General features: G+C 37.8%; 1 protein-coding gene across 8 annotated transcripts in view; it reads right to left on the bottom strand.

The window, feature by feature from the left end:
* The window catches only part of LOC149222367 (ubiquitin-like domain-containing protein CIP73), a 114274-nt gene that overhangs the window by 38116 nt on the left and 63801 nt on the right, over positions 1 to 12357 (bottom strand). For all 8 annotated transcript variants that reach the window (XM_089385405.1, XM_089385402.1, XM_089385401.1 and 5 more), the window contains one exon: positions 202 to 306. In XM_089385405.1, coding sequence (XP_089241531.1) covers positions 202 to 306 — 105 coding nt within the window. The remainder of the gene's footprint in view (positions 1 to 201; positions 307 to 12357) is intronic.

Raw genomic sequence — 12357 nt, 5'->3', positions numbered from 1 at the left:
TTATCCTTCTCTAAAAGGCAGCTATTTTATCCAGAATTCAAGAACCAGCTCATTTTGCTCTGAGAGGCAAAGCTAAGAAACGTGTTTATGCAAAACCAAAAAAGAAAAACAATAATAATTGAGTGGAACCCAATGAAAAATAATAGTACAAGTTCAACAATAACTGAAAAAACTCTGGAGGCAATGCAAAGCAAATTATACCTTGAGACTCAGAATGGCCATCACCAGCAATTCCTGCCATAAATGAAGGTGGTTGTTGAAGGGGCTGTCGAACCACCAAATGTAGTGTGTGTCCATCCTCGACATCTAATTATGATTAGAAAAACAAGAATCTCACATGCACACAATATAATAACACCATTAACAAGGAACATGAAAAACACAAAGTCGACTGCAAGACTGATACTCAGTGAAAAACAGAATAATTCACTGTAGGATTTGGAGATTCTGAATAACTGTATGCAGTGTTGTGTTACTATTTTGAAAACTCAAGATGCAACACCAAAATTATCATGATAAAAGAAACTCATGGTCATGATTAGAACATGTAGACCATGTTGACCACTAGAGTAGCACCTGTTGATTATATGAAAACTCCATGCCCAAGGATGATCCAAATGACACTTGTACCATCAGATATCATCAGTCAACAGAGTTTTTTAACTCTACTTTTATCTTCTCATCAAATTTCTTGTTTCCATATTCCACACCCTGCGGGGAATTGTAATAAGTGATGCTAGTAATGATGAGTTTTTGAATCTGTAACAAGCCTAGGATGTTGGGACTTGATCAACATACGAATACACCTTGCAGTATTTTTTTTATCCGGTTAATTATCCCTTCTTTTTTAGAGATAATTTTCTTGGCTTTTTCACTCATTTTTAACCCCAAAGCCGGGGTGACGGTTTGAAGGTTGAGCCCCTAACACATCTTAGTGTCTAAAGCCGATGTATATTACCATACTAGATCACACAAAAAAATTCATGGAATTTGGCTAGGTCTAAATAGGATTTTTTAATAATTAAAAATTTCCCGCAAAACGGGATTTTTTAATTATTTTCTATGTAATGGTATAAATAAGTGGCCTTAGGAAATGTTCGGGCGTGTGACTACTCGAAATTCATCTTCAGAGGCCCAGCATTATTTTAGGACCCACTTTGGCGGTCAAAAAATGACTTATAGTCCCTCAAAAGCCGATTTTTCAAATGACAGTAGCAAAAATGAAGAAAAAATTCAAAAGAATGAATAATTGGAAAAATTTATAAATTTTTCCAAAGTCAAAATAAGTCAAATTTTGACATGGAAATTATGTGGAGAGTAGAGGGTGATGTAGCAGCAATGTGGAGCCCACCACATGAAGCCACAATGAAATTCAAAGTTCCACGTCAAATAAAGTCAAAGAGGGCCCACGTTGAGTTTATGAGCCACATCAAATTGTTAAAAGTGGTGATTTATTTCAAAAGGACGAGAAACTCAAAATATTAAAGGTAGACACATTAAACTAGTTCCAAAGTTAAGGGGGGACAATAAAAGTGACATGGTAGATCTTGTCCCACTTAAAATCACACGGTGGCAATTTGTTAGTGGTGTACGCATTAGCCAATTTCAACGAATGCACAGGCAGTTAAAATAGCATATGTAGAGCTAGAGACTCATGGATTAGTGGGGGGCAAATGTGTTGAGAGTTTGTCCCCATTCATTGGCACACATTGTAACACATGTAGTTGACAGCCAACAAGGGGGGCTATGCTGCCAGTTTAGACAGTGAATGCAGCCTTCAATTCAACCAGCTAGAGAGCACGTAAAGAAGACTTTCGTGCACATGCAGCTCAAGAAAAGACAAGTATATGTGGCAGAAAACTAAACACAGGTTTGGAGGAAGTTGTCTCCTCTCATCTCTACTTTTTACACACATGTACGCAGCACATGTTTGAAACGTTACACACAATCACCATAACAGCTACACGCAGATCTTCATAACAGCTTACACAGCGGTTGGTTGGCTTGACTGTTTGAGGTGTCAACAGCAGTTTAGAGGCAGCCAATCACACAGCAGATTTGAGGATATTTGATGGACAGTCAAGGAATCAAGTTATCCACCTACAGCCAGTCATCTTGCCACTTGTGATTTGATTTTCTACATTGGGATTGTCAATCCATCTCCACTTGTCATTGGAATTTTCCTTGAAATCATCTCCCATTTTCTTATTTATATGAGTCTTGAGCTCTCATTTGTATCTTTAGAACAAGCTGTTGGGCTTGTGGAGACTCTGCTGGATTTTGTATTCATCTTTCATATAATAAAAGAGACTTTGGGGTACTATTGTGTTGGTGTTCTCCTTCCATTTCTTGAGGTGATGTTATTTCAATTTTTGTGCTTTACATTCTACATGTATGTTGGATTATGCTAGTTATCATTTTGCCACTTGTTTGGATTAACATATGAAAGCTATCTTGTATGGTTTTTGGGTTAGAGAAATACTCTAGGAAGAGGAGCACTAGAAAATTTTTGGTGAAATCTCTAGCCTTCTCCTCCGTTGTATAATCTAATCCCTTATGATTGCTGACATCTTTTTCCAAGTGTGTAGAGATCTTTAGATTTGGTTGAAAGATTTATTTGGGTGTGGGGCAGCTCTCCAATAGACGAACTAACTCCCAAGATCAAGAATAGAAGGACCCAATCGGTTTGCCTCAAGGATCTCATCAAACGATTTTGAAAGAGGGAGTTTCCTGTCCTCTAGCTTATTAAGATCACATAAATTAAAATTAAATATTTTTCTTGATCAATATCTTGTGCTTTCAAGGATTTTATTTGCTACCTAGAGCATTGTTTTAACTAGACAAGTATGGAGCTCTACTTGCATGTCTTGATCTAGTTCTTGTACACTAATTGTAGATTATCATTTTGACTATTTCATGTCATCTTAGTGTCCATTTCAGGGTTGTTTTGCTTTCAATTTTTGAAGCATTCTACTTTTGTTTTAAGCAAAATACAATTTCATTTCTTAAAGAGCAAATACTTGGAAGGCACTTGTTGTTTATGTTTTTCATGCTTATCTTATGATGGTTATTGCTCATATCAGTTTTTGCTTATAAATCTTAAAGAAATAATCTACTTAACTCTAACAATTCTCCTAGAAACTCACATCTTTTTTTAACTGAACTTTTCATTAGGGACCACCCCCCTTAGCTAACCTAGGAGATATAGCTTCCACGGAGAAAGAAGGGATTCAGTGTGACAGCCCCTTCTCTGAGTTCCCTGCCACCAACCACACCTTGTGGGGTTGAAGGCTTTTCTCACTGACTTGTAGGTAGGTGTAGGCGGCAGGGTCAACAAACCACAAACAGAAATATTATGTTTGGGAATAAGCCAATAGTTTGTGTTACACCACATGTTGTATGGGGTGTCCAAGGACCATTTCATGACACCTTGATGACACTCATGAACTTTCCATGTACCAGTTGCATATCCTAGGAGTTATTATGGTGCAAATGTTAATTTTGGGGCTAGTACGACGGTTTTAAAACCCGGCCAGGTTGAACTACTACCCAGTCAAACTGGCCAGTTCATTAGGCTCAGAGGTCAACCCGGCCAATGACCCCGGTTTAGGAATAAGCCAATAGTTTGTGTTACACCACATGTTGTATGGTGTGTCCAAGGACCATTTCATGACACCTAGGATGACACTCATGAACTTTCTATGTACCAGTTGCATATCCTAGGAGTTATTATGGTGCAAATGTTAATTTTGGGGCTAGTACCACGGTTTTAAAACCCGGCCAGGTTGAACTGCTACCCAGTCAAACTGGCCAGTTCATTAGGCTCGGAGGTCAACCCGGCCAATGACCCCGGTTTGGACCGAGGTAGACCCCGATTTGGGACACCAAACCAGCATGAACAGGTATAACCTGGCCAGTTCCTTCATAACCCAGCCGTGTCACTGCCAACTCCCATATGCGCAGCTGCGAACCCATGCTGAGCTGTTTTGGATGGCTGTGAGTGGTTTTTCGGGAAACTAGGGGATGTTTTCCCTCCAAAAACAGCCCCTCCATGCCTACAAAATCAATCCTCCCCTCTCATTTACCTTGCACATCTCATTTGGAGTTTTAGTGAACTTCATTGTGAGCTTGGAAAGTGTTGAGTTTTTGCAGAGGTAGTGTAACAGCAGAAAGTTTAGGCTGTCTTTGCAATCTTGGAGCTGTCTAGTGGAATTGGCATCTTCAGGAGGAGGCTAAGGCAGCTAGTTTAATTTCCAGACAAGGCTTTTCACTTGACAAAATACATATTCCATTGCTGTCCATGTATTTAATTTATTTTTGTTCTTTCAAGTTTCAATTTTTAATTTTCAAGTTTTAAATTTCAGCCTGTTTGTAGGCTAAATCTGCCCCTTTTTTTCCAAATTTATCTTAGGTTTTCCATGTTTCTTAACAGCAACTTTTTTTTTCAAATTTGCACATTTATTTCCTTTACAAATTTCAAACATTTCATAAGCCACCATGCCCCAAGAAGCCAAGGACACTGCAAGGACTTATTGTGATATGATTGATGGCAAAATTATCTGCAAATATTGCCAAAAATCTGTTGAGGGAGAGGATATTCACAGGATTCACATGTTTAAACAACACTTGACTGGGAGAAGAGGCCAAGTAAAGCCATGTAAAGCACCAAATGAAGTGATAGCGCATATTAGGGCAGAATTCCTTGGGAGGTTTGAGAACTTTGGGTAAGGCTATCCAAAAAAAAATTGCAAGGAAGATGGAACTTGTACAAGCCATGAGAGCAGGTGGGTGTGAAGAGTTTGGGATTCAAGACACCGCTTCTATCCCTTCCGCCAATGTCTATGTCCCCTTCCATTATGTTCAGCCTGCTCTTAGGTCTTACAATCAAGGCCGACAATCTATATGTAAAGAGAGGATGAACACCAAGAGTTATTTCTCAACTTCCCCCACCACTGCCTCTGCCACTGCCACTTCCTCCTAACCAAGTGTAGCTCAACCCACGCCAGATAACCATTGCAAAAAGCAATGCAAAAAAGTTGTGTTTCAATACATTGCTAGATGGTGGTATGATGCAGATATCCCCTTTAATGTTGGCCACTCATAATATTACCAAGCTATGTGGGACTCCGTTATATTTGCAGGAAAGGGCTTCAAAGGCCCTCGTATGCATGACTTGAGGGCAAGTCTTTTGCAAAAAGCCACTTTTCCCATTGAAGAAAATTTGACTAAGAATAGAGATTCATGGACCAAAACAGGTTGTTCAATCATGTCAAATGGACGCACCGATGGAAACAACCGCGCAATCTTTAATTTCCTTGTTTCTTTCCCTGAAGGAACCACGTTTTTTAAATAAATTGATGCATCCAATAGAGTGAGGGATGCAAACATTCTATTTGAGCTTTTGGATGAGATGATTATGACAATGGGGGAGGAGAGTGTTGTGCAAGTCATCACAGATAATGCCTCAAACTATGTTCTTGCTAGAAAGACGCCAGAGCCCAAATATGGGACCATATTTTGGACCCCATGTGTTGCATATTGCATAGACATCATGCTTGAGAGCATAGGCAAAGTGGAGCGGGTAAAGAACATTGTAGAGCATGCCAAGTGTATTACAAAATAACTATGTTGCACGGGTTCGCGAACCCGAGGGTGGGGTTCTCGAACCCATCCCAGGTTCTTGTCCCCATGTACCGGATTCGGATACGAGTGCTACTAAGAAGAACCCATAAGAACTGGGTTCTTCTATGAAGAACCGGGTTCTCCATTAAAAAAATTTGGGTTCTTTTGTCTTGACGAGTAGGGAGAACTCTTATGGTGGGTACTTGGAACTCCAAAATCAAGTTCTTTAGGGTTCATTTTAGTTTTTATTTTTAAATTTTTAATTAATTTAATGGGCTTCCCCTAATATTAATATTCCAAGTAGCTAGTTCTTCATCTTGCGACTCATTGGAGTACTTACGCCTTTATCCATTCACTAAAGAGAAATAGGTTGGGCTCAAAGAAGGCAAAGAACTTAGTGTACATTCATAGCATACTCCATCTCATATCTCGAAAAGACCCTAGGTACAAGGAGGGTGCTTTCAAGAGATGGGACCATTACACAGATGATGTTATGTGTGTGGACGAGGAGATACAACCAGATGGCCTTACTGAGCAACCTGCAATTGCTATGGATGCGCAAGAGCCTCAAGATGAGAGTTATTCCTACCTAGAGAGCATGCTAACTGAAGATCTAAGTGATGTTGATCACATGGCTTGAGGAAGATATTGTTCGCTATTAGCTATTTTTATTTTAGTATTTTAAAATTTCCTAGTTCATGTTTGGAGATGCCTTAAGTCAGATGTTGAATGTAGTATGACAATGGACATATATCATGATTCTTATTAATATGTGAACTCAAATTTGCACTTGATATCAAACTAGAAATTTTGAAATTTCAATGGGAATTTTGAATGTTCAATGATGTGCCTGTTTAAATCTTTAGAATTTAAATTATAAATATTTTAGTTTTCTTGTTTAAAGTTGAAAAATATACAAATTCATATATATATATATATATATATATATATATATTATAATTTATAAAAAAACAATATTTATATATTATATATATAAATTATAACATATCCCCGAAGAACCCACACACCCTGTTTCAAAAAATGACGTACCCGTCCCCATCCTCGTCCCCGAACCCACGTTTCCTGGCAACGTAGAAGAATAAATATACAACCACTCATGGGTGTTGAGCTTAATGAGGGAAAACATTGGGGGCAAGGAGCTTGTTAGGCCTCCAATTAAGAGATTTGCAACTCACTTTGTTATATTGCAATCTTTAGAATTTAAATTACGAATATTTTAGTTTTCTTGTTTAAAGTTGAAAAATATACAAATTCATATATATATATATATATATATATATATATATATATATATATATATATATATATATATTATAATTTATAAAAAATAATATTTATATATTATATATATAAATTATAATATACCCCCGAAGAACCCACACACCCTGTTTCAAAAAATGATGTACTCGTCCCTGTCCCCGAACCCACGTTTCCTGGCAACATAGCAAAATAAATATACAACTACTCATGGGTATCGAGCCTAATGAGTGAAAACATTGGGGGCAAGGAGCTTGTTAGGCCTCCAATTAAGAGATTTGCAGCTCACTTTGTTATATTGCAATCTCTCAATTCTCAGCGACAAAACTCTCTGAAAATGTTTTCTTTTGATGAATGGTATCATCTTAGTAGGCTCGTAGACAAGATGGCAAAGACACCAAAAAGTAAGCTTTTTTGACAACTCTTTTGGGTAAAAGTCAGCAAAGGTTGTCATAACTAGCAAGCCCTTTGCTAAGGTCTTACGACTGGTGGATGGGGAAATATTGGCCATGGGCTACATCTATGAGGCTATGAATCAAGCAAACGAGCACATACAGGCAATATACAAAGATAAAGTAGGTCAGCATGGGTCGATTTGGGAGATCATTGTCAATAGACGGAACAATCACCTCCATTGTCCAATACATGCAGTCAGGTATTTCCTTAACCCAAAGTACCATTCTAAAGCTCAGATAGGAGAAAATCAAACTGGGGACTTCATAGACGGATTGTATGATTGCTTCAAATGCATGGTCCCTAAGCAATCCAACCGATTGGAAATACATAAACAACTTTGACTTTTCACTAAGGCCTTAAGCACCTTCGGCAAACACTTGGCAAAGTTGGCAAGAGATGTGGGTCAACCATGTAAGCAATTCAACCTATAAATACTTGTCTTTCTAGCCAAACTCAGAAATGAAATTATTGTACAATGCTAGTTTTTAAAACCCGGAACCTAAACATTGAATTTCTACGGTAAAGCAATTGAAGTTGAAACTTTAACTTAATTCAATGCTATGTTGAGTTTCCTAACTTGCATGCACAACGGAAGGTAAATAAATCTGAAGATAAACAAGCATAAAAAACACATGTACACAGTATATACCCAGGAAACCCCAACAAGGGAAAACCTACAATGCATGTGTGTTCTTTTTATTTCTTCTCAACAAATGCTATTTCAGAAAATTACAATGGGCAGGGAAACTTCCCTTTAATCTTAGCAACTCCTCAAATTTTCACTGTGTCGAAGCTGGTCTGCGCATAATCCACTCAACATTTCTTCCTGAGCATGGCCATCTCTCAACCTGCACATTGTACAAAGTTTGAACTGGTCTACACAGTCCTCTGTGTAGCCTTTCTGAGTTGAAACTCGGCTTGGTTGTAGATATCACTTAGTTTGAAAAATATTATGGTCAAACGTCCTCTTCCTCCTAACCTAGAAATTGGCTGCAATAGCTAAGAACACACACACAACTTATGCAAATTGAACTGACCACCAGCTACCATATCTGAGTATCCCCCCCTTAAGAGCTCGAACTAGGCCCACAAAGCACTCACAAAACTAGTGGACTATGGGTCCCCCTACTAGGAAATAATAAAATAAAGGCAGATAGTGGTTTGTGGGTCCCTCTGCTAAGTTTAGTGCACCTCTAAATTTAGATGAACCCTTCCTCCTCTAACTCCATTTAACATACAATGAACTAACTAATGTCTTTGTTGTCGCAACACATAGGTGGGAATGATTTGGCAACCAATGTCCTTAATTGCAAAAGTTTGCAGTTAGAATCCTCAGCGAAACTTGCAGTGCTTCTATTTGTGAGCACAATTGGTCTGTTTTTTAGCAGATACACACAAAGAAGAGACATTTTATGGAACAAAAATGGTTAAATGATCTCGTCTTTGTCTCACACAACCTTCAACTAGGGCGCAACCAGTTGATGAACAAAAGACCTAATCTAGATCCCATTGTGTTGGATGATATTGATCCAACATACGAATGGGTGGAGGAGACTCAACCAACTAAGTTTGATCCTGACTTTGATATTGATGCCATGGCGTTAGGGGGGTTGATCCCAATGCAAATTTGGTAGTGACAAAGGAACTAAAATCAATAGTTGAATCAAGCAAAGGCAAACATCCAATGAAAGGCACCAGTCGTGCAACTCAACTAACTCGTGCTTTCATTAGGTCTAGTTTTGTTGCTACTACTACCACTAAGGTTGCAAAGGACTCTAAGGAGTTCTTAAACTCTGAGTTAGATGATGTTTATCTAGCTCTTGTTGATGATCCCATGTCTAGTAGAAGTGATGAGTTTGATGAGTGATCATGTTGATCGCTGATATATGTAGACTTGTAGTAGGCCAATGGCCCCGAGATTGTAGCATTGTTTTTACACTCTAGAGGCCATTTAAAACCTCATAATTATATATTTTGTTGTTGATATGCATTGCACTCGATGCCATTTTGATATAGTCACCCTTACATGGTATATAGATGAGCAAACTTTGCATATTTTGTCTCAAATGGTTTGGAAGCATGGTTTTAAATCTTAATAATACTTTTTTCATCAAAATTTAATTATTTCACTTATTTTTTTGAAAACCGATTCATTGAGATCTGACCAATCCAATATTTTTAGTTCTAGTTCAAAAACCGATACGATAGGTAGATGGGTTCAATCACCGATTCCAATTTTTAAAACTATGGGTGCTACCATTATGGGTTACCCAACCCCTACCCAAACAAGGCAAAAGATGGTATTCTTACACAAAGACTTGGCACAATCATTTGTCATGCCTATTTCACCCTTTTCAACATATAAGATAGATTAGTTATGTTTCTACCATTGGTGGTGGTTGCTTCAATAGCATATCATGTATTTTCATCTTGTTACAGATGTTTGTCCATGGTTGATCATAGTTTGGGTGACAATCTTTTTGTTTCCCTTGCTCATGATGCTTTAGTCACAAACATAACTAGGTTGTTTAATGTTGAAAATAGTACCAAGGAAAGGTGTTACTAGGCTTTTATCCCTTTCAGCCTAGTGAGCACATTGATGGACTTTTGTCTCAATGACATTTATGAGTTAAATTAATGTCATGTGTGAAGAAGGTATATAGAAGTGTCGTACCATGTATTTTTTCTAATATTAAAATCACTTGTATTTTATAAAGTGACTTTATGTGTAAAGTACATAATGTACTTTTCTAATATTAAAGTGAGTTGAAAAATCAATTTAAGAGAAAAATAGAAAAGATACACAACTTGAAAAATGTACTAGGAGACTTTTAAGTGATGGAGCCAATGTAGGAAGGGAGTTATTTGGAATAATTGATCTCAACCACACATCTTAAGGTTTGGAGATCAAATCTCAACCATTGGATCTTAGGTTTAAGGATTCAATCTTTTCCAAGGAGACAAAAGAGGTAAAAGGGATCTCATTCTTCACTTCACTTGAGATAGCATGAGGAGGAGAAAACTTCAAGGAGAAATTGCAGCAGTGAAAGGAGGGCTCGAAATTCCAAAGAGGAGAGTTGAGCTAGGGCACAGTTTTCTAGGAGAAAGAGGCAGCACAGAAATCAAAGAACAGCAGCTCGAATTTCAAGGCGAGGCTGCATGAAAATCGATGAACACAGCAGCAAACTCAGCACAAATTTCAAGGCAGCAGGCATGAATTTCAAGGGAGTATGCAGCGCTGTTCATGCAGCCTCAGGCAGCGCAGATCTTGAGGTCTGCAGCTGTCTTCTGGCACAAAAATCGAGGCACAACAGTCACTCATGTGCACAGAAATCGAGGCAGCAGTTAGCATTGATTTCAAGGCATAATTTGGGCACAAAATTCAAGGAGCTGAGCTGTGGGAAAAAAACAGCCATTCTGGGCATGATATTTTGTGAAAATCTGAAAATTACAGTTGGCACAACTTTTCAGAAATTTGCATTTAATGCCACAGCTGAAAAGGGAGATAAGTATTGCGTTTACTTTATGTACTTAATATTATTTTCTCAAGCAACAAATCCTCCTTTGAAAACCAGTTTTCCCCAAGAGGCTGTAGGGTTTTTCCGGGGTCAACTTGACCAAAAATAAGTCTCTCATATGTTTGAATGCTTGCCTAAATTTTGTATTAATTACCAGCTGATAGGAAAGTGAAAAATAGTAGAAGTACTATTTTAATGTTTGTAATGAATGCATACTGAAATTTATATCAGCATGACAAAACATGTGGGTTGGGCCTTGTTCTTAGTTGTTGACATCCTCATGTTGGGGTATTCTCCTAGTGTTTTACCTTTATCCACTCCCACTCATCACTTTTCCATCATTTTTCCAAGTTATCTTCCATTTTTCAACATATTACCACTTTCCAAATTCCTACAAACCAAATTACATACAATTCCAACTCCTAGAGGGCGCATGAACATTTCATTCATGATTATATAGTTTTCCCTTCAAAACTACCCTTTCATTTGGAATATTTCATTATTTCACCTTTTCCATGTGTGAATATGCCAAACTAATTTGGGATATTTCCAAAATTAATCCCAAATTAAGTACTACATTATTTCCTTATTATATTTCAAAGTTTTAAACCTTCATCAGAGCCTTATTCCCTTACTCCAATTTGAACAGGAAAAAGAATGAGAAAAAAAAGGAAATAATAAGGGGAAAGAAGTAGAACAAGGGAATAAAGCTTATCCTTGAGTGGCAATCGTACAATTGTAGTGAGCATTCCCCTTTGGCACGCATGTTCAGCCAATCCAACATTAAAAACTAATATTTGTTAGTGGTTGTTCACACTCACATGTGCCACATCTTTGACCATTTTTAGTTTTTAAGTATTTGGAACAAACTGCATACTTTGTCAGACTGTTTGAGCAAGCAATACACTTTGTTACCCTAGCATCCTAATTAGTGTTTATTTATCTCTTACTAAATATGAGAGCCTTCATTTCCAGTGGGATTTCAATCTTTGATCATTTTAGCTTCACACTCTTAGTTTCAAATTTGACATCTCTTCATCTGGAATTGCCTCTTTGCAAATTCCCCCATTTTCTTGCATACAATTAGGCTATTTACGTTAGCCCCAATACAGAGTAAATTGAATTTGAAGAGGTCCTAGAACTTGAACTCAAAGTTATTTGTCTTTTATTGATTATGTTGAATAAAATGTACAGGGCCTCATTCAAGTTGGAAATGGTTTTCTTTGCCACACCCTTGATTCACCAAGGTCAAGAGTTAGGCACCCAACATGTTATAATGGAAATTATCAGATGCCCTACACCCCCGCAAACAACAACCCCCCACAACCTTTTATACTGATGAGATGTCATTTTGTGATATTCCCACTTAGCAATATTGCTAAGGGGAAATCTCAATTTTGTCATATTTTGTACTTTCACTTAGGAAAAGTGGGTTGCGGGACCCCACTTGAAGCTTTGGAGCTAAGACAAGGACCCAAAATAG

This window comes from Pinus tabuliformis, chromosome Q, assembly GCF_031772625.1.
Source record: "Pinus tabuliformis cultivar Carrire ecotype Pingquan chromosome Q, CPIR1, whole genome shotgun sequence".
Taxonomy (NCBI): domain Eukaryota; kingdom Viridiplantae; phylum Streptophyta; class Pinopsida; order Pinales; family Pinaceae; genus Pinus; species Pinus tabuliformis.
Note: the sequence above shows the minus strand (reverse complement) of the source record. Positions and strands in the feature narration are given on the sequence as shown.